This window comes from Cariama cristata, unplaced genomic scaffold (genome assembly GCF_000690535.1).
Source record: "Cariama cristata isolate BGI_N322 unplaced genomic scaffold, ASM69053v1 scaffold19855, whole genome shotgun sequence".
Lineage (NCBI taxonomy): Eukaryota > Metazoa > Chordata > Aves > Cariamiformes > Cariamidae > Cariama > Cariama cristata.
The window spans coordinates 24,928-51,609 of NW_009617150.1; the positions used below are offsets into that span (position 1 = coordinate 24,928).

The 26,682-nt window shown below is 44.0% G+C and overlaps 1 protein-coding gene across 1 annotated transcript in view; it reads left to right on the forward strand.

The window, feature by feature from the left end:
* Positions 1 to 15,986, forward strand: part of LOC104161870 (voltage-dependent T-type calcium channel subunit alpha-1G-like) — a gene marked incomplete at its 5' end in the record, with an annotated part of 36,774 nt that extends 20,788 nt beyond the window's left edge. Inside the window, 4 exons of the mRNA XM_009700444.1 lie at positions 2,016 to 2,156; positions 8,511 to 8,700; positions 11,267 to 11,436; positions 15,132 to 15,986. Coding sequence (XP_009698746.1) covers positions 2,016 to 2,156; positions 8,511 to 8,700; positions 11,267 to 11,436; positions 15,132 to 15,986 — 1,356 coding nt within the window. The remainder of the gene's footprint in view (positions 1 to 2,015; positions 2,157 to 8,510; positions 8,701 to 11,266; positions 11,437 to 15,131) is intronic.
* Positions 15,987 to 26,682: the final 10,696 nt, after the last annotated feature.

Consider the following 26,682-nt stretch of genomic DNA (forward strand, 5'->3'; position numbering starts at 1 on the left):
CTAGGTCCTTTGTGATAGCACAATCATGAGCATAACGTATTTGCTTTTCTCGTGCAGACCATGAACCACGATATAAAAGAGGAATAAAACTTGGTTAATCTTTGCTTAAGTATCAAATTTGTTTTATGTAACCTCAATTTAAAATCCATCCCCACAGTCCAGCTTGTAAGAAAATATTATTTTAACAACAGAATAATCCAGAGGGGACTCAAACCTGAGCTCACCAGAACTGGTGGCAAAACTCCCACCAGAGGAGCAGTGCTGGGGCAGGGCTGTAATGTGGTAGCTGCTACGAGCTGCACCAAGTCTCTCTAAAGCAGAGTTTCTGGATGAAGGCTCAGTTTGAGGAATGAGAGAGGTGAGGTCAAGACCCAGACAGGTCCTTCGGGAGGGAACTGTACTGGAATTATACAAGAAAAACGGTCCAGCCTTTTTTTAGTCTTAGCTGATTGCAAATTGGGTTAAACTCTACACAGACCTCATTAGCTTTTATTACATCATGATTTCACAACAGCATATCTTGGCCTCTGGCTGGGGTGGACTAATGAGTATTCTAATGCATGAAAAACTCGTTTGTGATCTTTAGTCCAAGGGTGAAAAAGAATAAATCCCTGCTTAAGCTTTGTTTCGGTTCCTAAGCTACTGGAAATTTCTGGTGCCATTAGGAGTCACTGATGGCTGAGATGGAGTCCAAAGCTGTTCTTTGGCACAGGAAAAAGGAGTTCAGGGCAGTATGGGGAAATCCAGATTCACTGCATTCTCTAGGAAGAAACAACACGTCCCGACTGTTGTACATGCTAAGCAGAGTACTGGCAAACTGTCCTCAGCACTGTTGTCCTCCATCAGTACTCACACTGGCAAAAAGAAATTGCAAAATTGCAAGACAGATCAGTGGGAAGGATACTCTCAGCTCTTCAGTCTTATGAACCTGCTCTCTCTGAAGGTGGCTTAGGAAAGGGCTTATTCTAGTCAATCTCCAGAGTATGTTTTGTGCTCTTTCACTCAAACAGAAGCCTCAAAAACCTCCAGGAGATTTTATTCTGACTATTTATTCTCCCAGCCAAAATCTTCAGGACAAATTTGATGCTTGAGCATGATAGCAGAGGAATACAATTCCCGGGACATGACCTTGCAAGGACGTGTGGTCAGCATGCTCTTTTGCTTGCGTATTCCCCAGGATTTTTGCACTGCGTGCTGTTTGACTGTAACGACGGTCCTCATTTCATTGTATGCAGTAGGCGTTCCCTACATGAAAGGTGCAACCCTTAAATTGCTCCCATGCTGCCTGCAAAAGCCAGACCCTGCTCTGAATAACCTCCCGTTGTCTGTGCTGTGGCCAGCTGGTTTGAAGTTGGCCAGGACGACTGAGGCACCTCAACCCATGTCTGGCACATGAATTAGTGACCTGACGTGTGTCCATCCTGGTCGTCTGCAGCTTTCATGGACAGGATGCTCAGCTTCATTTCGAGTCAGGTTATTTTAATTTATGAGCCCTCTGGATATGGATTTAGGTGTCAAGTATTAGGTCCTTTTGCTCAAAAACGTGGACAATGGGTATAGAAACCTTACGGCAGTTCACGACACCAAGTATCAAGATGCTGCTATACCGGCCCCATTATACAGCTCAGATCCCAGGAGTAACCAACCGTCTTTGCTGAGAGCAAGAATTGTCCCCGAGGAGGGCCCTGAGCGGGAGCAGCCGTGGTCCCAGGGCAGCCGGCGTCCGCCCCGTCTCTAGTAATGTCTGAGAAAGCTGTCACTGCTCACCGTGATATTACTGCACTGTTCTCTCTCCTCTCCTGCCTCACCTCTCCTGTCCCGTTGTTTCTGTTACTGCTATTCTCCCTGAACATTTCCGTCTTTTTTTCCTCCCCTTCTATTCTCTTTTTTCCCCCCTTTTGTTCGTTGGCTTTTACACAATGTCCTTTTTTTTTCTTGCTGTCTCTGTCCCTCGCTTTTTTCCTCTCTTTTTGGCTTGCTCTCTCTTTCTGCATGCTATACACCACCCCTCCTAGGAAAGGCACTTGTTTGATACCATATCACTGCTGATCCAGGAATCTCTGGAAGGAGAGCTGAAGCTGATGGACAACCTGTCAGGCTCTGTGTGCCATCATTATGCCCTCCCAGCTCCCGAATATTACAACTCTGAGAACCAGGTTAATATTCCTAATTTCCTGCAAAGTCTCCATCCAAACTCGATTTGACTGAGACCTTTAATAGAGAGTTAAAGTTCTTTATGTAACGTAGTCACAGGGATTTTGAAGCGTAAGTCATTTTGGCTTTTTCTGTGGGAGTTGAGATAATATCTTGGTTTATGATGTTGTATATCAATGCAAGAGGAAAAGTACAGGCTCTGAGATTCCCTCTTCAACACAGTAAGAAGTTTTCCATTGGGATTTGCTGTTCACGCGTGTTGTAGGGCAAATGTACAAAATCCTGTCTCCATCCTTCAGTGGGGTTCTTGTATTTGCCTTCTTGCTCCTAAGCAGGGCTCCATAGCAATGTCAGGACACGTCTGCAGAGCCTGGAGTACGGTGTGAGGTTTTCCCAGAGCAGAGCCTGAGCTGGTGGGGATCATAAAATTATCTCTACATTCTGTGCCTACTTACACTGCATGAAAATCCAGTTTTGAATGATTTTCCTAAAGAGGCTTCTTGCAAGTGGGTCATTGTAAACTAGATCCTCATCTCTGATCTAAACTGAGTTTAGAAGGCGAGGCAGCCCTTAATGATGTACTTAAGTAATCGTGTGCTCCAGTGCTTTCTCAAACAGGGGCTGTAATACTTGTTTAAAATTAGTTCATTTACTTCTTAGGAAAAAAATACCTCCTTTCTCAAGTGTGTTATTCTTTAGAGCAAATATTTTTCCCTGAATCACAGCAGTGACCATAATAATAATTCAAGCATACCTATTTTTTCCTGCAGTTGGAATTGAGCAAATTCTGTATTTCTTGATCCATGTGTTTTTTTCCCTTTCTGGCTAAAAATAGCAGAAGTTTTCTTGTTAAATCAGTGTGCTTATTTATGAGCTCACTGACACTCTAAATTATCCAACTCGGTGGTTCATTAGAGAAAAGGAACAAGCTTAGGTAAAATGAAATCCTACTGCAGATCTTTGTATCGTGGGATAACATGTCTCCCCCTGATTGCTGCGTATCGCTTTCCAGATTGAGGTCTATTAAGCTATAGGAAGCGGTTGCCTCTAAGAATTGCCAGAGGAATAGAGACGGTAGCTTTGGCAGGGAAGGCGGAGGGTCAGTATGAAACTCAGCGAGAGCTGGTTGGAAATTTTTTGTCACAACATTTTTCACCAGAAAGTGCTGCTGCAGCAAAAAAATGGCTTTGTTTTGACATTTTTGTAATGAAAAAATATAGCATTCTAGTTTGCAATGGCTTTTTCTTTTAAAATTTAAGCTAGTATTTTTTTACCCCATGTAATTAAAACCTGTACAAATCAATTGAATGTTTCCAACAAAATGTTTTGACAGCTTCAAACTCAATTTTGGGAGAGGAGAGGCTGAAGCGGGGGGGTGATGTTTTGTTTACATTTTGGCTTTTCTGTTCACACCATTTGTCATGTTCTTAGGCAAGTCAGGAATTTAGAGCAGCGCTGGGACTTGCTGAAAGCAACCTGATTAATAGCAGCTCCCAGCAGAGCAGCTCCACCAGGCAGGAGCTGCTGGTGCCCACCACGCTCCAGCACAGCCTTTCCCCACACGCCTGGGCCCCCGTCGGTGGGTCCCTGTTAGGGATCACTGTCTTTTTGCAGTGATGCTTTTTTGGGGGAGCCTCACATGAAATCAGGAGCTCCTCCAAAGCGTTTCTCTCATCCATTGCCAGCAGACGACTGTGTTAGAGGAGATATCAAACCCAAGGTTAGATGAGAGGAGCCCGACTCTCTTACTTATCTCAGCTGAAGTTTTGAGCCTCTCAAGGTTCACTCATCACTGGGTTTATTTCACCCTACTGAAGCCATTTCTAACAGTGAGCAAATCCAGCCCTTTGACAACAGATCTGGGCCTCTGTGGTTTCTCTTGGAAGATATATTGCTGTTGAAAGACTTTTCAAGCATAGAGGATAGGGGGGGAAAAAAAAAAAAAAGCAGAGTCAGAACTGAAAAGGAAGCACCTGGGACTTGTCCAGACCAGGCGGCCCCGGCAAGCGTGAGCCAGGTCTGTAGGTTACCTGGTGAAATGCTGTCCCCAGTGCCGTGGGCACCAGCCTCGGACACATACCCAGGGTGGGGATTCGGGGAGGGCTGAGCCTGCATTGCAGGGCAAACATCCCTCCTTGCAGTGCCTGGCAGCAGGGATGCTGCTCTGGGGGAGATGCTGCAGTCCCCTTTTTCCCCTTTCTCTCCAAAACCTGAAGGGACATTTCACATTTCTGATAAAAAGAGCTCCGTATATCGAGAGAGTGCTTCATCGATATTGTGGTAAAGATTTTTATAAATTACTTGAATGCCTTTAGTGGGGATGCGTTCGTGCAAGAAGCATCGGTACAGCACTGGTGCGGCGGTGCAGCACCTATTCCCCGCTTGGGGTTGCTCAGAGCCAGAGGAGGCTGTTGGGGACAGGGCTGGGGCGGCGTTTGGGGGCTGAAGGACGCAGGTGGTTCTTTCAGTAGGACAATTATTGGTGCTTACCCAGGCATGGGAGGTTCTTTAGCAGGCCAAAACCCACTGAAGGCACCAGGAAGGCATTCACTGACCAAAATAAAACCTTTATTTTCTCCCTGTCCCCGTTTAGCCATTAGGAAGTTAATTATAGTCCCACCTGCGTCTTGGGGGGAGCAGGAGGTTCCCGTACCCTCCCCAGAGTGCAGGGAAAGGCACGCTCTATACCCCACCAGCAAAATGATTTTGGTGTTGAGGAATCTTTGCAGACTCAACCAGATTAGCCTAAAGGCCAAGAAAACAGCATGGTTATTGGGTAGGAACAACTTCAGAGAAATCACAGGATCTTGAAGCCTCTTGTATTTGATCATAGCCAAGAGGATAAATCTCTCTAGTACGAAAGTAATGTTACTTTTGCTTCTTCATCTAGACAGGAGAACAGCAAAATACAATGCTAGGATTAGTGTATGGTTTTAAACTCCCTCCTAGATCATTGGTAAGCATTTAAGTATGAATGTCCCACTCTTCATTTGTTTGTTATATTTCATCTCTTTAACGTTCTGTCCCCAGTAACAATGTGCATGATGTAGCTTCTCCCACTGCAGGGATATTGCTTTAGTGTCTAGAAGTATTTAGATTATGATACTTTTTTTTTTTCTTTTCCAAAAGATTTGTGTCCTGGTTTCTTATGCTTAATCATCTCTCCCTTTAGATCCCTCTAGCTGAGATGGAGGCTCTGTCTCTGACGTCAGATATTCTCTCTGAAAAGTCCTGGTCCTTAGCTCTGACGGATGACTCTTTTCCTGATGATACTAACACACACTTACTTAATGCTCTGGAAAGCAATGTACATACACTGGTCGCTGTATAGTCTGATGTTTACAGGGTTCGAAATACTGCTTCCACCTCTCTACACCTGCCTAATGGCATTTTCAGTTCAAGCCCATTTCCAAATAGCACCAACCTTTCCCCTGACCAGGATGTTGTCCTTAATGCCATTAGGTCCTGGGTTGTTATCACTCTTGTCCACAAACTTGGCTTCTTGTAAAAAAACATAGTTATTTCTATTTTTCCTTTGGTGTCTTATGTAAAAACAATGTGTTTTCTACAAGTAAAATAAATAGTAAAAAAATGCTTTGGAAAGCGTCAAGGTTGAAATTTCCTCCCCATCTGAAACAAATCAGTGATGCTGCATGGAAGAGACACCCATGAGCTAATGACTCATGTGTCCTCTACTGAGGGGTCATCCACAACCCTTTGGTTTGTAATGGATTTTTGTCTTTACGAACGCAGGCACCACAAGGCTTTTTGCATGATTAGTGCCAGACTGTTTATTTTACAAATATCAGACGGGGATCTCTCTGAGATGCTGCTTGTTTTGTGAATTCTCACTAGCAGTCATCTTGCTGGGGAAAAAAAAAAAGTTTGGACTATTTTGTGTCTTTTTGAATGAAACAACCAGTATTTTGAACCCTGCCTTAACCATCTCCTCTCTGAAACATTAGACATTTTTAGCTGTGTAGCGGTCAAGTGCTTTTTTTCTGCTGTACAACAGACATAACTCCTTTTCCAACATTTTTGGATCATTCTTGTTTTCTTTGTTGTTGTTCATGTACCTGCCTTTGGGTGTTTGTGTTGTTGATAAATTTTCTGCCATTCTAGTCAACTGTCATCCTAATTAGCACTTATTTGGGAAACATCTCTTAAACCGTGACAATATTTCCCATCATGCTTCATGGCATCATGTGCAAAAGATTTTGTAAACTATGTTTGACATTTTGCATGGGACTTTTTGTTTCAAAATTAGTTAGTCTGGAGAGCTGAACTGAGGAGGGAGCCCTTCTGGTTTTGAATCAGATCAGATAAACCTGTTTGTGAGCATAGCAAAGTCTCAAGGGTATAGCCAAAAGAGATGGTTTTTCTCAAAAAAAACAAAAAAAGCAAAACCAGGTTGAACAAAGCATTTTTCTGAATTTGCGTCAATGCCAACAAAGTGTTTTGGTCAAAACAGTTTCCCAAACTCCTAAAAAACTGCAAGCTTTCGTTGAAATATTTTCTAAATGCAATATTTTTACACTTCATTTAGACACAGCTTTAGATGAAAAATATCTCAGAATGTTTTGTTTGACTCAAAATAGATTTGGGTTGGGATTATTTTTTTGGTTCACGGAAAACTCAGATTTGATTTTCAGTCAAGCCAAAACGACATGTTTTTCAAAACTACCAGTGAACCAAAAAGTCATGTGCTCCCGCTGCTCTGTTTGTGAGCTGGACTCGGAAGATCATTTTGCAGCCATTTTAAATGGTTTTCATGAAGTTCACTTATGAGATTTCCCCTGAGATGATCAGAAAGTGGAAACGAGCCCGCTGTGGTCTTGGGGCCTGTCAGTGAACCTAAAGGTTCATTAAAGGTTGGGTTTGGACAGGATCTTGAATCCAAATTCTTGTGTTCACATCCAAATGGTTTTGAATTTGAAATCTCAGATTTCAGGCCATCTTTTCTGCTTTAAGCTAAATAATATGAAAGCTAAATAGCATAAACATACTGCTTAGAAGGGGGAGGCAGGGAGGAATGGAGAGGTTCCCAAAACCCAAGTCTCAGCTTTACCAGCACAGGTTTCGCTCTCCTTCCCTGAGCTGTATCAGGAGACTGCAGTCTCTCTTATCTAGGCTGTATCCAGGCTATATCCAAATCCGCAGGTTCCTGAGGACTGAAACTAATGCTGCATGTCAGTGCAGGTCCGTTTCCTTCATTAAATTTGTAACAGTGGTCTTCCTTTTTTTCCTTTTCTTCTTTTTTTCCTCATTTTTTTTTCCTTTTTGTAAATTCCTTTTAATCTCATCATGTTTCTTGTGCAAATGAAGTGCCATAGTGAAATTTTGGTTTTATGACTGAAGGATGAAATCGGGAAAGAAATCTCAGTGTTGATTTCAGAAAACCTGTAGTGCACTGAGTGAAGGGAAGATTTGTCAGAAAACAGGATTTAAAGTTTTCCAAAAATGATCAGCAGTATACTGTGTCGGCCTACAGTGTTACATCTTATTTCTGTGCTTTTCAATGGAGACCTTTTAAAGATTAAATAATTCTTTCTTAAGAAATACCCAGGGAAGTTGACTTTGCTTCTGTTTTTGCTAATACTGTCCAACACAATAACACCCAAGAACATTTCTGGGATGGAGATATTTCCTTGTGAAATCAGACCCGAATCCACTTCATTCGATATTGCCTCTGGTGCTGCCCATTCCAAGAGACTCTTTGGCTGTAAAAACTCCACAGTCAACATATATACAATAACCCTCACTTGCATTAGATCCCTTCTAATTACAGAATGGCTTTAACTCTGAAGCAGTAGGTCTAGATATCCCTTTCAATAAAATGGGTTTAGTTATTCATTATGTAAGAAGAAAAACCAATAAAATTGTGCTGGGAGCCAGAATAGAGAATATTTTCTGTAAACTAGGTTTTGTATTTGTTTTTTATTTTTCTTTTATTGTTAGAAGAAGAAACTACTCACCTTTGCAAAAGTCTGACTTGCTGATGAGGGCGCATAGAGAGAGCTTTACTGTTATTGCAGAGGATCAAAGTTATGCAAAGCATGTGACCTTTGCTGGCCTTGAGGCATGATGCCTTCTTTGCATATCCCTGAAATAGTCATGGTTTATTACTACAGTGTTGCTTCCTCTGTTTCTGTGGTTCATTCTGTGTGACAATTTATTGACAATACAAAATGAGGGGTATAGCTTCCTGGTAGATCCATTCGTGCAACTTGTACATACTGACGATGTGCATGCCCATCGTGCCATACTGATTGCAATGGCTGTCACTAGCGTTTCTGGGCACTTCTCCTCTTCCCACCCCGTCAGGTCTTCCTTCCTCACTGATTTTTTCCCCGTAGGCTGATCTCCGCTCCAAAGACGACACGCTGACCCTGTCTCCCAGCAAGGACTTGCTGACCGTGAGAAAGCCTTCGGTGGGACGTACCCACTCTTTGCCAAATGACAGCTACATGTTCCAGCCGCCGTACTCCGGCCCCTGCCCTGCCTCCCTGGGTGAGCGGGATCCAGCACATCACAAGTCTCAGTCAGGTACACATCTGTCAGCTGGGGCAAGAGCAGGATTTTCCAATATAGCAATAGCTGGGATTTTCCAAGCTATTCAGTAGGAGGCAGCAAGTTGCTATTGGTTTCCAGTGAGGTGCTGATGTCCAGACCTGTGGAACAGCTTTGCAAAGAGCCTCCGCAGCTTACAAAGTCCAGGCTGTTAAAGATAACTCCTTTCCTCTGAACTTTTTGGCAATGTGACAGCGAGCAGTTGGCCTGGCTCAGCGCTGATTGTCCCCCTGCCTGGCTCCCCAAAGGTTACAGTCCGTACAGCCTGGGCTCCATCCGTCTCACCTGAGCTAGCTATGGCCCCAGAGCAAAAATCCCAGCAGAAAAATATTTCCTCGTGTCCATTTTTTTGCCGCAGTACCTATTCTAGCAGGTTTTGGAAGCTCTATATGGGAACATCTGTGAAAAATGTGAAGATGGTGTCTCTAAATGCCTGTAAAATGAACATAAATGTGCTGAATTGAGAGAGATCTCAGTGTGAGATTAATGGAGAAATGAGAGAGTGTAGAATTGTCTTTCCCAGTGTGCGTAGTTGGGATATACGCCTTAGAGCTAAATTCAGAGATATTCTTAGATGCAGCATATTGCAGATACCAAGGGCTCCCTCTCTACCTGCACCGCTGTACCTGTACTTGCAGCTGCCTCCTGGTGCTTATCAACGTGCTTTCATTTACTCTGTCTGCTAGGGGTTACCTTCTGCTGGTAAGTGAATGTCGTTGTCTTTAATTCTTCTGTACATGCCATCATTTTAGACATTTGTCACAGATAAGACAGAGAAGTTTTTACAAGCATTGTCATTTGAAAGCCTCTAAGCAGAACATAATTTCAGCACTGTTCAGAATGGTAGGAGATTTGAACAGATTAGAAATAAGATGTGAAATTTGCATAGTAATAAGAATTTGGATGAATAGCGACTGTTGAACAGCAGAAAAAAAAATGTGGTCACAACGGAGGAAGATGAATCTGGAGTTGTGAGAATTCACTGCCATAATGCAAAATTTTCAAGGTCAAGAGCTGTCCTTTGAAGAACCTGTTTGCACATAATGCAAAAGGTGCAGCTAAAATCCTGGTCAAATCCCACTGAAGTCAATGGCAAAACTCCCATTACCTTCAGTGGAGCCAAAATGTATGGTTCTCTGTAACAGCCAAGAAATTCCTCAGAGTTATAATCCCTGTCCGTACAAAAGAATCCCATTTGCTACAGAGGGAGTTTCCAGTGCTTCATTTTTTGACCCTTAATTTGGATGCATTTGTCCTGTCTTGAACAAAAACTACGTCAGCTTGACCAAAAAGTGGATAATTTCTGAGTTCCTTCTTTCTTCAAGATTTCACTTCTCAGTTCCCAGCTTGGAGAACTGAATAGCCCCATCTGACAGCCCTGACTTGGGGCGGGGGGCAGGCATTGCACCCTTGTAAATCCACAGGAAAAACTGTTCCACTGAGATATGGGAGAAGTATTTTGGAAAGGTGAAGCTGATGTGTTATTCATAACCACATTAAGCAATTAAACCTTTTGTGTTTTTTCTCCTGCTGGTGAAATTCCAAAAATCTTAAGCGGGCCAAAGTGCTCGGAGGTGGGTAAGGTGCCCAAATCTTGGCGTATGCATCATTGTCCTGTTCCACCTACAATGTCACTGCTTTTCAGGGTGGGGGAAGTCACCCCTACCTGTTTACAGTTTGTAATATTATAAAGTGCTGTGAAGACAGCAAAAGGTGCCAGGCGCCTCCAATAAATCACCACAACTAAGCCATAATATTTTAAGCTGAGAAAGGTTTTGTTGTCAGAAACGCTGGCACTTGCAGGAGGTATTTGTTTGAATACTCCTTCGTAATGGGGCTGTTGTTCTGGGAAAGATTCCAGGACAAATGAGATTCTCTGGGATGCGGTCCAGGTTAAATGAATTGTATTCAAAAATGTTGAGCCTGTGTGGGGTGGGGGGGAGCATGCAGAGTTTCAAACCTTTTAGAAGAAGTAGCCAGCAACCACAAAGGTTCAGAAGGAGGATGGAGAGTATGTATTTCCTTCTCCTGGGATGCTTTGTAAAACCAGCCTTGAAAGCTGCCAGGTGCTGTTCCCTTTCGCTTCACTTCCAGTGTGCATGCTGGTTTTGAGATCGCAGCTGTTGGTCTCCGCATACACTCGAGTACGGAGACATTCTTCTCTAGAGTCTTTCAAAGTCAGATCCTTGCGGTGCTAAGATGTGTGGTTGCCTGTAAAGTTATTGGCCCTAAAGCGGGGATGTAGAAATTGCCAGCCCAGATGAACTTCTAGTTCATCATCTTCTGTTCTTAACAGGAGCTAGTCCCAGTTGTATCAGGAGAAAATGCCAAGAAAAATGAAATAATAGACAATTTTGGAATAATTTACTAGTAGGTGGGAGTTTTTTCCAAATCATGGAAAGCCAGTTGCTGAATTCAGTGGTTTTGCCATGCCTGTCTGGTCCAAGGTGCAACGGAGCAGTTTTCTCTGAAAGGTCATTGAGATCGGGATGCAGTCCCCAGATGAACATGTCACGTTGCTGTCTCTTCTTCCTCTTGCAAGGTTCAAAGGCATCAGTGCAGTCGCAGCCGGCAGACACCAGCTCTCTCCTGCAAATTCCAAAAGATCATTTTCACCACATAAGAACTCATGACCATTTGGTGAGGGAGAGCAAACGCCAGGTTTCCCAGCAGGTGCACTCTCCTTCTGCCGAAAGGCTGCTCCGCAGACAGGTAAGCAGACTTACGATCATGAACCTGCCGAGGTTTTATATTGTTGTGTTTCCAGGTTAACCGTGTTTTAAATTCAAGGAGGGGATTCGCAGAGAATCCTCCAGAGAACTGTAGTTCTCCTGCAGAAATAACAGAAAGGTTGATGGATTTTGATCTGAAAGCCATCCAGGAGTCTCCAAAGAATGTGCGTGATGAGTATCATCTCCTTTGGCATCATGCCTAAATGTTCTCCACATTGTTAGCACTTTATTTTTTTCAGCCCTCTTCATAAATGCGGCCAAATGCTCCCCAGGGGCTCGTTGGGGTTAAGGAACTTACTCTGAACCACTGTGATTTTCTCAGTGCTTGAAAGGACACAGGGACGGCAGACTCCATCCCAGGCCACCCTTCCTCTGGCTCTTCTGGTTTCTTGAAAGGGGAAAACTGTTTGAAGGAAGCTCGGTATCTCGTATGCAAAACCATCATGGAAAGCATACTCTTTTTACAGTGAGAATTGAAAATTAAGATCCTTTTGAATCTCCTATGTGCTTTTGAGAAGTTTGAGTATACGCAGAACAGAACACATTTTCTTTTGCAACTGGCTTTGTCTCTGGTTTTTGCCTGGCATTGATTTAAACCCTGATTCAACCAAAGGTCTAAGAGATCTCATCAAAGATTCCAGTCTGGTTGATTGGAAGTAGAAGTTTAAATTTAATCTTTTTTAGTAAAAATACTTAAACTTTTGCTTCACTCTCACATTTTTAAACATATTTCATTGTGCAGCTGGACAAGGACCAGAGGCATGTCTGATTCCCAAACTCTGCTTTCTTCAGTAGTTTCATGCTTGATTTTATATACACAAAATAAACCCATTCTATTTTTTTCAAAAGCAATTTCTTTCCTGCATGAAAATATTCCCATTTCTTTCATCTTTTAATCAACATTGACAAATTAGACAGTTGATTCATTAAGCTTTAAAAGTGAATGTGAAGTACCAAGCTTAACAATTACATTAGTCTGTAATACTAAATTGACATAAGAAATTCCTAGCATGTATTCGTTTGCACAGGCTGGCCAGCTACCCCAATCACTGCTAATGGGGAAGCTAATTGATGTCATGATTCTAGTTCATAACCGTTCTCTCTTGCTTTCTAATGAACAACAGACCCATCCTTTTGAACTGATCTATCTAGAATAAATTACCATGTTAGCTTAATTTGTTCATATCTTTGAAGGCTACTTTTTCTAAACCTTTTATTAAGTTAATTTATTCCCCTCCCTCCTCTCTCTGCTCATGCAGTGACATAAGCATGCTCTTGGAGTGACACTCCAGAGAGAAAAAAGCTTTGGGACAGTGAGCAGATATGGTCCGTGGGCCAGACAGATCCCTCCGAAGGTTACTGAGGTGTTGCCTTGGGCGTGCTTCCAAGGAGCAAGGAGCTCCCGGTGTGGCTAATGGGAGCAGTGAGGTTGGTCCTGGCAGCAGGGCAGTATTGCTGTTACTGTTAATTGCAGTCTGGACAGCCAGACACTGTGAAACTTGGTCCTTAAAGAGGCAAAATTGCCTTTACACCCCTGGCACTTCTGCTTGCTCAAGTGCTCTCTGCTTGGCTCCTTATATTGCCATCACTAATTTGTTACTAGCACATCACAGTAGCCCAAACTAGCAAAGCATTTTGGTTTGCAGTACCCATTTTTCCTTATTGTTACATATATTGCATGTAATTCTGATTTGTTTTCTTTTTTTTCCTTCCTTTCCCTTCCCCCTCATCCCCTCTCCTTTCCTAAATTTGTGTATAGATAAATCTTGTACACCACATACCTGGTCCGTGCACTTTCCTCCATCATTAAAACCTGTGTGTTTAACCTCCCTTTCCCTCCAGAGTGCTGGAGAGTGAACACAGTCCCCACAGTAACGTGCAGTTTAGACTCCGGAAGGTTTGACAATTAGCGATGCACTCACAGATGAAGATGAGGAGATCGGATGCTTTGAGAGAACATTCCCTGCTGAGGAACACGCTCCTTGGCAGTGCATTGCACAAAAGCTTTTCTCCAGGGGAATTCTACCTGAAATTAAAACTATATTGATTTTCTGGTTCCAGGACTGTGTATCCAAGGTGTAGCCCACACCAAGCTGTGGCTACTACAGGTGTACACCCCAATGGGATGGCAGAGGGTCCTTTTATTTTGAAACAAACCAGTAAAACATTTGTACAAACAGTTACTACTAACAACTACCAAAGATGCATGTATCATAAAAAAAAAATGGTGGTGACTAATACTGTCGTTGTGTGCAACACAGGTTGGTGTACAAGCAAAAGTAATTACAAGAATTACTTCTTGCTTCTGTATTCTACTTTTCTGTCGTCTGTGTGTCTTCTCAGGATATGAACATGATTTCTTCTCCCAAACACTCACTAAAACTACTGGCATTGAGAAGACCAGAGTTAGCTCCTCTCTTGACTGTGGTTAGTTGCCAGTATTGTGCTGTAAAATTTTAACTAGAAAGGATTCACCAGCATTGGACAAAATCGTTTGCATATTAAATACTCTCTCAACTCTCACAGATGACAAAGGGAGCCCAATGTGCAGATGTAGTGGTAGACTCTTGTGTTTCTGCACGCGCACATGTGCATACTGCAGCTGATGAGAGCTTTGCCTGAATAGAGATCATTTGGCTGAAACGATCCTTGCGGGACAATTTTTATATAAATTCTAAGATCATTTTGGGGCCGTTCGTCACAAAAGCATTCCTTAGTATGAGGAATTTCATCTCCTTACACTTTTCTAAAAGACTGAGACCAGCTGTATGCATTTCCTCCAAATTTCTCTGTAAAGTTTTTCATCTTTAAGATCATTTAACTGAGACTCTGCCTTTAAGGGACAGTTAATGTGGCTGATTTATAAACCCTTTTGACAAGGGATGCAGTGCAGTGAAAAGACAAAGCCTTCAAAACATGCCATAGGTTCTCTCTGCCAGCAGGCACTGATGCTGCATACGGCTCAAGACAGCCAGGGCAAAATGTGCCTTAGGAAGCCTGAACTTAAGCATCACAATAAGTTGAAATAATTACAGATTATTATTACTATTATTATTAGTTCAGCTTTGGACTCCAGCTTTTCCAGCTTCCCTGCCATAAGATGGTGCAGAGTCATGGCTCCAGCCTGGGGACCAAAGCCAGGGACAGGCTGTTGCCCTGATGCTGGCACAGAGCATGGTTGCTCTGGTGTCGCTGGCTCTGGGGACCCTGCTCCATGCCCTCAGCATCACCTGAGCTAGAGAAGGGAATACACAGGCTCACTTGCACATCAACCCTCTCCCGCTCATATCTGGGCTGCTAAAATTATAAAGGTGCTTTGCTGTAGACCGTCATCCTTTGCATAACAAGAATATGTCTAAATTTGGGTGGGGGGCATTCTGGTTTTGCAGCCCTTCATCCTTAGAGGAGAAAGCTAAACGTCAACCATTTATGAAAATTGAAGGGCCAAATTCTGCGGTCACTTACACAGGAACAAACCCACAGATCTCTGAAGCATGGGAATTGCTAGAATCCACAACCCAGGTCGTTATAGGAGTCACTGGGTCTGTGCTGAGGTACCTCAGCAGAGTTGAGTGCCCTGTAAACGCTGTGCCTTGCTTGCACTAACCTTTGTTTGGTCTGTCTCTCTCATCTGGCAACTCCCCTCCTGCCCGATCCCCTTGTGCTCCGATACAGATGGCTATAAGGAACGACTCTTTGGACAGCAAGGAGAATCTCCACACCGAGGTGAGTGAACTCTCTGACCCAAATGTCCCCGCTGTGCCCAAGGAGGAGTCATCACTGGCTCTGACGCCCTCAGAAGCAAATGAGTTGGCTGCATGGAGCCGGGCAAGCGTTCATACGCAGCAGCATTCCCACAACCAGTATAATATTTCAAAGCAGGCACCAGCATCGTGTGCTTGTGCAGACTCGTATCAGGAGACACCTGGAGATTCAATGGACCAAGAAGTATCTGAAATAAACAGCTCCTCGGAGCCTTTCACTTCAGAAACTTGTACAGCCTCGAGTGCCTGTTCAGAGGTTCAGCCTCTCACTCCTAAGAGGAACATAGGCAATACTGGCAATGTTACATTGAAGGACCTGAAGAAATACCACAGCGTAGACACCCAGGGTCTTCTAAAAAAACCACCCTCTTGGTTAGATGATCAAAGGAGACATTCGATAGAAATTTGTTCAATGGAAAACAGCCCTCAGCACCATTCCACATCTAGCTCTTCTGGCTTCATAAGTCAAGTGGTAAGTGAAATGGAAGGCTTGCAAGGAACACGGCAGAAGAAAAAACTGAGCCCTCCATGTATATCTATAGATCCACCCGACGGACAGAGTTTGCTACCTAGAGGACCTCGGAGCATCTCACCTGCCAGTGGAGACATTTGCTTGAGACGGCGTGCTCCATCGTGTGAGTCCAAGGATTCAATGGATATAGGGGATTCGTTGCTTCCAGACAGTATGTCAACATCTCCTAGCCCAAAGAAAGACTTGTTGACACTTCCTAGCTTTTCCTTTGATCAAACGGAAATGGACCCCTGAGTTACTTTTCTGTTGGTGCCAAATGTTTTCTTCCTTTCATGTAACAGAAAAAAAAAAAAATTAAAAAAACTCTGTATTCCAAAATGGCACTGGGTAAAAAATTTCCAAAGAAAGATTAAAGAACCAGCTGGTTAAAAGAGTGGGTAACCTATATCACGCTTACTTAAGCATATGTTCTGCTTAGGTAAAAGCAATACAATGTGCAGAATCTATATGTATATTATATTTTATTAAATTAATTGAATCTAGTATTGCGGGATGTAGTACATTTTGTGACTAAAGACTCATTTAATTTTCTTCTATTTTATGTATCTCAGAATATTTCTGAGATAAAGTTGGTTTTTATGACTATTTTAACCTAAAAAATATATATTTAATCCCTTCTCTTTTTTTGTTTTGTTTTGTTTGGGTTTCATTTTGTTTTGCAAAGCACAAAATGTAGCCAATTAGTGCATTACAGAGGAAATATATCCCCCAGTCAGCAGTAAATAAGGATTATTTAATGTAATTTATTTTTCCCCTTGGACTTCAATGATATTCTGGGAAAAAGATTGTTTGGGTAGTATAGAAATGCAGTGGCAATTTTTTAACAAAATAATATTCCAATCTTGCATAAAATCGACATCTAGAGTGAAAGCAAGTGCACAAACCCAGGAAGGTACAACATGGTGATGTCTCAGGATGGCGAATGTAGATCCGTTTAACTGTACACAATACTGAATTACGAAAGGATATTATAGATCATCCACTGGTGACTCCCAAAATCATGTCAATGGCTAATTTTCATACGTGCCTAGGAAACTGAGGCAATAAAAGCCTCTGGTCGCTTCTGAGACCTTTTTCCAGTGTCTCCGAGACAGACTGTTTCTTTCGCTGAGTTTTGCACCTCTGTAAGCCCACTGTTTGCAGTGGAGCTCCTCCGTCCTGCGCCCGTGCCGAAAGGAGAGTAAGGCCGTGTTTAAGATTTGCAGTGCGTGAATTCAGTGCAGACGTGACACGGCAGTGGGCTTAAGCGCATGTTTAAAGTTAAGCTCTTGCTTAAACGGCCTTGAGGTTGATCGTATTTAAGTAAGTCTTGAAAATTAAAATCATGTGCTTATGTGTTTGACAGAATCAAGGCCTACTGCAAGTTATTTTACAGATTACATGTAAGAAAGTCTGTAGGCACTGAAATGACTGTTGATTTTCAGTAAAAAAGTCAGGGTTTTTTGCTATCACTTCTAGAGTTAATTTACATGACCCTGACTGTAATTTTATTTCCAGTCTATCAAAAGCCTTAAGCAGCAACATCATGATACAAAGTAGATAAAACCAGAATTCATGTCCTTAATGTCAGTCATCTCAGAAATGAACTGTTTACTTCTGTGCTAACACCCTCTGTGAAAAGTATTCTGTAAAACTGGACAGCAGAGCCTGAAAATCACGAGAGGTTGGCCCGGTTGGACACCTCCCACTCTTCACAAGACTGATGGAAACCAGACATTAACTTCACTCAACTTCCATGAAATCACATTAAGATGTAGGCTAAATAAGACTGCAGGCATGCTTTGAAGTGTGTGAATAGTCACAGGTTTAAAACTGCGTACATGGATAAGGCTTTGCTGGATCGCGTCTTTAAACCAGCATAGGCAAGAGAAGGATTTGTGCTAATTCTGTCAGTCGGGAGTTTGTAACTTTTTGAGAACTACTGATCTTTTCAAATCACTACAACATGTTGATGTACAGCCTTTTATCCGTTCGGAGATTAGACTGTTGGGACTACATGTATCTGCATTAGCTTCAAGTATACATACAGGAAGAAGATGCGGTTCATACCTAACAGCCTATGTGAGGTCTTAAGCTCCTTTATTTTCACTTGAGGACGTTTACTCCATAAACAATCCCTATTGATTTACATGTCCTGGAGAAATGTAAGGGCTTAAAAATCAGTGCATTTGAAGTAGGAGGATTAACATTCTGTACTATTTACCGCAGTTAGATTAATTCTTGGCTGGGACATTTTTCCCCTCTTCAGCATGGGCCCATACAGAGACCGCTCTCTTTGATATGCCAGTCCAAATCCAGAGCTAAGCCCGTTTAAAGCAATGATTTCAAACAAACCTTTCATCAATTCTTCCCCCAGATCATATTTAAGGAAATAATAAAATTACAGTGTATTAAGCCTGAGAAATATTCTTAATCCCTTTTTGGTTTTGCACTCATAATGAGCCTTAGCTTTTCCTTTCACATGTACTAAATAATTTGGGGAAATAGCTAGGCCACTAAAATTGCCAACCCTGGTTCCTTAATGATTAGGATTGTGTTTGTATAGCTGGAATGATACTACTCGTACAGTTCCTTCCTTACAAAAAACCCCGTGGAACGTCTTAGCTTGAAATCATGGCACAAAATGGTGATGCGATGTTAATGCAAATGCTCAACTCCAAGTGTAACAGAAAGCCTAAAGGCTCTTCTGTTTTCAGTACCTGGGGTTTTGCCCACTGACAAGGTTTGTGGAAGTAACAAAAAGTTTACATCATATGTGAATATTCAGTAAAGACTAGCCAATAAAAAATACTCTATGGTGATGCATTCAGGAAAAGATATCCATGTAAAATAGTTTGTTTTCTAAACCGGCTAAGTTTTTTCTAGATGCCCTTTTGAAAGACAAATACAAATGTACTGCAGTGTGTGCAATAATCTTAAGATAATTTTAAATACCTTTTGGGGGGGTTTTATAGAATTTGACTTTTTTTAAACAAAATGTACAAAATCCACAGGAATTCTGTAGAATGGTTATGTTGATAGAATTTTTTATATTTTTGTAGAAATCTATAGAGAAATTGTTAAAAGTCCGCGTAGCATCTTGGGAACAGAAGCAGCTCTTATCTACAAGTTTCTTTTCATAAACCTGGAGCCAGACCTACTGTATTACAACGTGTATAGCCTAGGTTCAGAGCCTGCATCCAGGTCGCATTTAGAAGTAAGCAGCTAAGCTCAAGTTCTACGATATTGCAGTGCTATTACTGTTCAAGAACTGTACCCATATAAACCATCTACCCCCAAAACTCAGCCCCTATCGATGGTGAAGTAGTCGCATGGCTATCCAGTTCATTCAAGCACACCAGCACTTTACTACTGTGGATTTACTGTATACAGGTGGGAGGAGGATATTCTGCTATTGCCAGTCTGACACATGGGGAAAAAGAGATTGCAGACATGTCTGAAAAAATGTAAATTCCATTCTTGTAGCCCCTCGCACATAGAACTGATTTTTTCATAGCTCGGTTACAGGCCATTATACTGTAGATATTTTGGAGGAGGGCAAGGAAAACACTGTTTTTGACTTCTGTGGATTGCACTCAGCACAAGGTGTATTCAAGGGAAAAAAAAAAAAAGAAAAAAGAAAACAAAAGCGTTACCATTGTAAATTAGGCTATGCCCCAGTCTCCCCTTTTCTGCCCCTTTGGCTATAATAACCCATGTACACTATTACACAAGGTGACTAGAGTAGGCACAGTACCATTGCAATGTCTGTAACAACCTAGTATATATTCTAGAACTTTGTATTTAATAGTTAATATATTGTTATACTGTATCAGGTATATAGGCCAAAACGAGGTCTTTTGGTCAGGGCAACAAAAGGTGGTATTCATGGGGAAAATTGGGTTAAAATGTTCCTTTTTAAAAAAAAGAAAAAAGACAAAAAATGAGTGTAAATCTTTACAAATGACAAAAACAAATGTGTCCTATTAAAAGCTTTTGAAAAGAAAACAACTGTGCACTTCCCTTTTTTGTTGTTGCTGATGATAATTTGTAACACTCGGAGCAGTCAAATCTTCGGTCCTGTTTTAATTGCGACCAGTTGGAGTAGGTATTGTATAGCAGCAGCAGACGGCAACTTGAAAGAAAGATTGTGAAACGTCGGCCCTTTGTGAAGCAATTCAGTTTGACACCAGAAGTGAATCTGGCCCAGCACATCGCCCAGGGTCTGCTGTTTTACAGCGAGACCATCAGCCGTTGTTTCTGCAAACGGCCCTACGCTGGCAGAGGACAGCCTGGCAAGTTGCTTAACGATGCGAAGGCTGCCGGGACTGCAACGGAGAGAGCTGCAGCCAAAGGGGAGCAAGGAGTCGGGAGAAGGGGCAGATGTGATCTGTCCATGAAAACATGTTGCTGTGAAGAGGAAGATGCTGAGCTTTTCGATGCATTCGCAACTTCAGGATTTCCAGCATGAAGTACAGCAGCCTCTTCTCCATCACTTCTGCGGTAATTTAGCTCCTTGCAAAGCAGGAGCTGGTGGGGATGTACCGCCCCGGGAGCTGCAGGCTGCATGCTGCAGGGCATCAGGTGCCCAGCCTCCAGATGCTGCTTGGGTACCACCAGAAACATAGGAACCTAAACTCTTCAGGACTCTTTAGTGAATGAGTTATTTAGCTCCTAACGTGAAGTCTGCTCTCCTCTGGGGAGCAGTCACTACAGGGAGGAACCGGGCACTTAGGCACTCTGCCACCCGGTTTCTCACTTTGGCTTGAATGACTCAGTGCTTGCTCTGCAGCAGGAGGGACCCTAAACTGACATCCAGGATGGTTATGTTGTCTATAGAATGTTTTGATAAAGGCCCTCTCATAGTCATCTCTGAGTAGAAAACAGCAGGAAGGAAGTTAGCCCTTAAACAGAGAGAAAATGTGGATCTGTGCAGAATCCCATGCAAATCCACGCAGAAGAGGACTCCAGAGGTGAACTCTGTAATGCAGCTGTGCTGTCCAGGCTGTGGGGCCAACCCCACCAGGCTGGAACTAGCCAAGGGCCTTCCCACCCCTCCGAGGCTGGAGCATCCACATGGCATTCAGGGAAGCCAGGCTGAGGCAAGAAAGCAGAGCAGTTCACAGGTTCAAGCACTTCACACCTCTCTGCACACAGGTGAGTTGAGCCCTGTGGTAACTCCTTATAGGGGATGTCGAGTCCATCCCAGTGTCTGATACTGGATTTCAGAGGAGCTTGGGAGGGAGTGAGCTTGTTTTTCTGCTCTGTTTTGTGAGTGTTCCTGTATGAAGCTCTTTTGCTGAGTTTTGCTTGTGGTTTTCAGAGGGCTCCCACCCAGGCTGGCTGCTTGTGGCTGTGCTATCAATTTGCCAGAACTTGGGCAGAGCACTTTGCTATTCTGTTTGGTAAGTAATTTGGATGCCACATGAAAATAGGTTGTTTTTATGTAATGGTAGCTGTATCTAGGGAAGTAGCAGTTCAAATTTAATTTGTTTCTGTCTTAGTTGAGACAGTTAGGTGAACCTGGCTAACTGTCCTGCCTCTGGAGAGCAGTGTCCCATCGGAAAAGCTGTGTACACAGCACATCCCTTGGCTGGAGCTCTGCAAAGCCCTGCAAGTAGCTGCATGGGAAGTAGGAAAGGCCTATTTGTGCCTTCTGTATTGCAGGTGTTTCAGAGGTACAAGCTGAGACAGACCAGCAAGTCTTAGGTGTGACCTGTACTAGAACCCCCCCTCAAAATAAGGTAGGAAAAAGCAATTTAAAGAAACGTGCCTGGCTCCCTTTATTGCCACAGCACCGTGTGAAGGACCAGCTGTGACCAGCTACCAGGGTGAGGATCCCGCAGATCAAAGGGTTAAGGCCAGTAAAGTTTTGGAGGGACGGAGGCCTGAATTGAATGACCCAGAGGCCGGCAAGGATCATCAGCCCCCGGGGCGTGGGCAGCCCACGGTCACGGCGGGCGGTGCCTACCGGTGCGCAGGGTTTTGCTACCATCTAGTGGGCTGGGGGCAAGGAGCGGGCCTGGGCCACCGGCCCCCCGGGTGACCGGGTGGGTGACACTGTGGGTACCGGGGAAAGGGGTGAGAAGGACCCTGCGGGGCAGTTCTGCCCGCAAAGTGAAGAAGCACTTGGTTCCCTAGCTTGATGTTGCAGAAACAGCGCGGTATTGGGGTGGGGGCAGAAAACAAGGGAAAAAAGGAGAGTTTCTACTTGTGCGGGGATTTTCAAGCACTGAATTTATAAAAATCCCTTTCTATGGTAGGAGGAGAGGCAGGATTTCTCCCAGGTTCAGGAGCACCATGCCAGCCCGTAGAGCCACAGAGCACGGCCACGCGTTGCTCGGTGCTTGTGGGAGCTGCTCGAAGCCAGGCTGCTGCGCGTACCACCTGCATCTCATCTCCATGGCTCAGGCTCGTGCAAAGCCCCGGGAGCCAACAGCACATCCAGGGACAGCCCTAGGGCTGTCTAGCATCTCGGAGGCTGTGGCAGCACCCGAAAGGCTTGTTTATCCCTGCACATGCTTATGCCTGCTTTGAAGAACATATAAAACATATAGCCCAGCACGCGGTCCTGCCTGTGCATTGCCAATCCCTGCCAGTCCTGTACGGGCTGCGCACTCCCGCAGCAGATAGACTACATCCACAACCTGTGAGCTCGAACGGGGTGTTTAACCTCTACTTGGCCCAGCGTGGGAGGAGGATAATCAAGCAGGCCTTGTGCCATCTTGCGTGGCTTGTGGTGAGATGCTGCGAGGTTCCGTGCTTGCTCGGGTGCAGGCCGAGTGCTTTGTCACTAGATGGCAATGCCATGAAGGGGTTCAGCTGGGATATTTGTGGGCATTAGTTCAGGCTGCACCTGAGGTCCCCCGTAACCTGCCATTTCTGTTTGGTTTGGCGTGGTCTTCAGCATCACCGGCGAAAGCCATTGCCTCGCTGGCATTTTCGCATTTGAGGGTGATTGCTCTGTAAGGTGGTTTGTACACGTTGTATTCAATGATTCAGCTATGTTTACAACGCACTATATAATCTTGCAACATCCTCTGGCATTTTCTATTATTGCTTTAGTCACTGGATGCTATAATTGGCAAGCTTTCTAAGGTCCTGAATAGATTATCTTTCCATATCTATTTAATACTCTAAATAATGCAACCAAAGACCCCTACAGCTCCAGCTGGGAAATGAAAAGGATGGTTAAACCACTTAATTACTTACTGTGCTAACAATTATTTTACGGAAACAGAAAGCAGAATCCAGCTGTTCCAGGGGAAATCGGGAAGAAGTTAATGTTGGATTCCTTCTACAAAGAAAAAATACTGCAGTGGACAGCATGCGCTGTGCTGACACCTGCGAAGGCAGTGCAGAACCCCTCTGCCAAGTGCCACCAGCTCGGCGTGGCCAAGGGCTGCTGACCGCTCCACGTTCATTCAAACAAAGCAGGACCTGGTGTTTGGATTCCTGCAACCACTGTGAATTCTGTGTGCCCGTTTTGCACTGAAATCCTGAACGGCTTCAGCCCATTAAAACTAGGAGGGGGTTTATGGGGTGGCCGAGTTGGCAGGGGGAGGGGATAAGCTGTGGCAATGGTGTTGGGGCTGAAGTAGGATAGTTTGGGTCTCAGCTCCAGAAGGCCCAAGTGCCACATGCTGCTTGTCTGTAGCTGTTTGTCCATCACTCTAAGCTCCTTCTGCAGCTCAACCACCCACAAACTGGGGTGTGTTACTCCTGCCATGGCTTGTATCAACCTCTGTAGGCACTTGAGAGCGTGTTTGTGGAATTATCTATCAGGTAAGAGATGCCCAGTGCATTCAGAGTTCGGCTGCTCACGACTGGATCACTCCAGGATCATTTTGGGGTGATCTAAGCAGTTCCCAGCATGTCTAGGATCTTCTCCTGCTCATCGCTCTCAGTATGAAATGTAGGAGCACTCATGTAACAGGGGAAGATGGTATTACACACGGTGTCCTGGAGGAGTCATATGTACACCATTTTCTCCTTTTACAGAGCCTTGATGCGCTGGGTGGACCCCACCTCACCCCACAGCAAACAGAGTGACTTCACAGTGGGCTCCCAACCTCCCTGCACTGGCTTTCCAGGGAACTGCTGCCTGTTCTTCCAGCCAGGGCAATCTTGCCTTCCACTCCTTGCCTACGAAGCCATGTAGCTGATATGTGACCAAAAGCAGGGCTGTGAGTAAAAACTGGGGCTGCAAATTCCCAGCCCACTCCCTCATCCATTTTATCACGGGACTTCTAAACTGCTTATTGTGCTTTCCAGAAATGAGGAAATTAAAGTTAAATCCTTCCCGGCAAGAAAAGAGATGCACACTACACGCAACACCATTGACTGTTTCAGAAGAAACCCAAAGTCTGCTGCTACTCATGCAGTGTTGACTTTAAGCAGAGTTTGTTACAAGTCCACATCTTCCATGTATTAGAAAGGGGATGACACCTTGTTTTTATAAAGTAAATGTATAGAGCTTTGCTGTAAATGCTATTTTGGCAATCTCTTTTTCTTACCATCTGTAAAATGTGACACCTCTGTGGGTTTTGGAAAGGAAACTGAACTTCTGCTCTTCCAAGCGGAGAAAGAAGGTGATATTTATCGTCAACTAACCATAAAGCTGTGACTTCCAGAGCTGCACACGCTCAAGTCTCCCCCAACCCTCAACTCTAAATGTCCTTCTTTATACAGATTTCTTCAGGAGTCGGTCACACTTCATTTTCCTTTTAGTGCTTTGCAAATCAGCATGAGGTGCAATACGAAAAGAAGCCTGCCTTGTACCTGGCACCGTGCTTACACAAACAGCTTCTCTCTCATATTACCTCCTGTCCTGCCCCTGCCAGTCGCTCTAGTTGATAGCTAACCTTCTGCTGCGTGGCCCTAGGTGTGCATTGTAGGTGCTCAATGATTGCACTGACTTGACCTGCCTGACGTGTTAGCAGGTGAAAAGTCCTTTAGTGCGCAGCTGGCATGGAAAAGAGGATGCAAATACATTACCGAGTGAACCCAGATCAGATCTTGCCGCGCCCCAGAATAAATGTCCAGTGAGAAAAAGTGAGTCCGTGACCTCCCTGACATTTACACCGAGGGTGCCATTTCATTTTCCTGCATAGCCAGCCTGCATTTGGGGGAACATCACAGGAGTAATGACATGTTCTAGGTACCTCTGTCTTTCCTCCCACCATCAAAAGGAAAGAGGGACAAGGTGAGCTGCCTGAGATAGTGCTTCAGGCTCTGCTTTGCACCAGGTTCAGCAGAATCCTTTACCATGACGCTTCCCAGGAGCTTTTAAGCGTCTCCCCCTACCTTTCTGTCTGAGACTTTAATATTTCCTTAATTCCCACCTTTGATTTTTCTCTCTCTGCTAGTCTGTTTTCCCAGACGGCACCTGGAAGTCAGTGATTACACTGCAAAGTCAGTGCAAGTCAGCAGGGTCTGCTGCGAGGTCCAGGCTGGCTGCCTGGCGGCTTTCCTCGAGCTCATGGGGGGGCACACAGGGGCGGCTGGCACCCCACTTGGCACCCACTCATCAGTACCATTCACGGCATGAACTGCCACTGAAGGCAGCCGCTGCCCACCATGAATTAGGAACATGAAACAAGAAGCAGAATCATTTAGGGCCCCCTACTTTAGGGTCCTGTGAGACCCAGGGAAATACCCTAATACAGGACCTTCCTCCACAGAAATGGTGGAACCATTCCACGGTAGTCAATAATTTAATCAGGGATTAATTCACATTGCACATGTCAAAGGAACTGTGCAGTACACCTCTCCCCTCCTGTACATGCAGCCTACTGTAGCTGTTTGTGAGGTGCCTCTGTACCTGTGACATCTTATAATGTCAGAGCTGGTCTTAATTTTGGGCATGTTCTCAAATTGCACTGCATTCTGCTCCTTGGTGCAAGAAACACATAGGTGCGTGTTCATGTGTCAAGAGATACCAAATTCTCAGCACTTCTCTTGGAAACTGCTCTCACAGGTTGTTGCAGGATAGGAAGTTTAAAGAGCCATAAAGCAGTAACTCCCAGCTATTATTGACTTCTCTTTAAAATTTTATTGAGGTGCAATTCCACTGAACAAGAGTTTCAATGTAAGACTTGCAAAGACAACCCACAATGTCCTTAGATCTCGTTCACCCACTTGGCTAGGACTCCTCTAGTATTTCCTTGAGACGGTTGTAATGTGATTGTGCTGATTAGCCTGGATCAGTCTGAGATTTCAAATCTTGTAGGCAGTCACCCGAGAACCTTATCTTGGGCAAGACCTTCTCTTCCCACACTAATAAGAACTGCGTCCCTTTAGCCAGATTATAGTAAATGTCTAAAATTCTCAGGATTGTTTGTGGGAAGCACATGGCTTCCTCTGACAGTACTCTAAGTGGGTATCACCCCTAGCGTCTTCAGTGGTCTTCAAAACAGATTAGCAGAATATTTTCTTCTTTAGGAATGAAATATTTTTGGGACACAGCAATACTGTGCTTCTCATCTCTCTTTTCTGTTCTGGCGGGCATTTTTGACAACACCCTCCTGCCTGATGGTTCCTCACCCTCCAGCAGGGAAAGAAACACAAACTCTTAAAATATTTAAGTAAATTTGTGGCAGGGTGCTTTGCGTGAGATGATGTCATTAAACCAGATGCTACAGCAAGTGGGTGGACAAACAGCAGGTGCTGGAAGATCAATAACGCTGTAGGAGAAGCCCTGCCCAAGAGGAAAGCAAACACTGCTTCTGCATCACGGGAGGTGAAATCCAGATTGTGTCCAAGGTGCTACACTACAAAATCTATTAATTACACATATATGTGAAATTTGTTGACCGAAAGCTTTTGAAAACAGATCCATGCCACTGGTTTAACCACGTGTCTACAGTGGAAGCACTTAGCATGAAGGAAGAGGCTGCAGACAGACGGGTAAGAGACAGGACGCTCATTTAAGTCCTGCCGAGGCAACCAC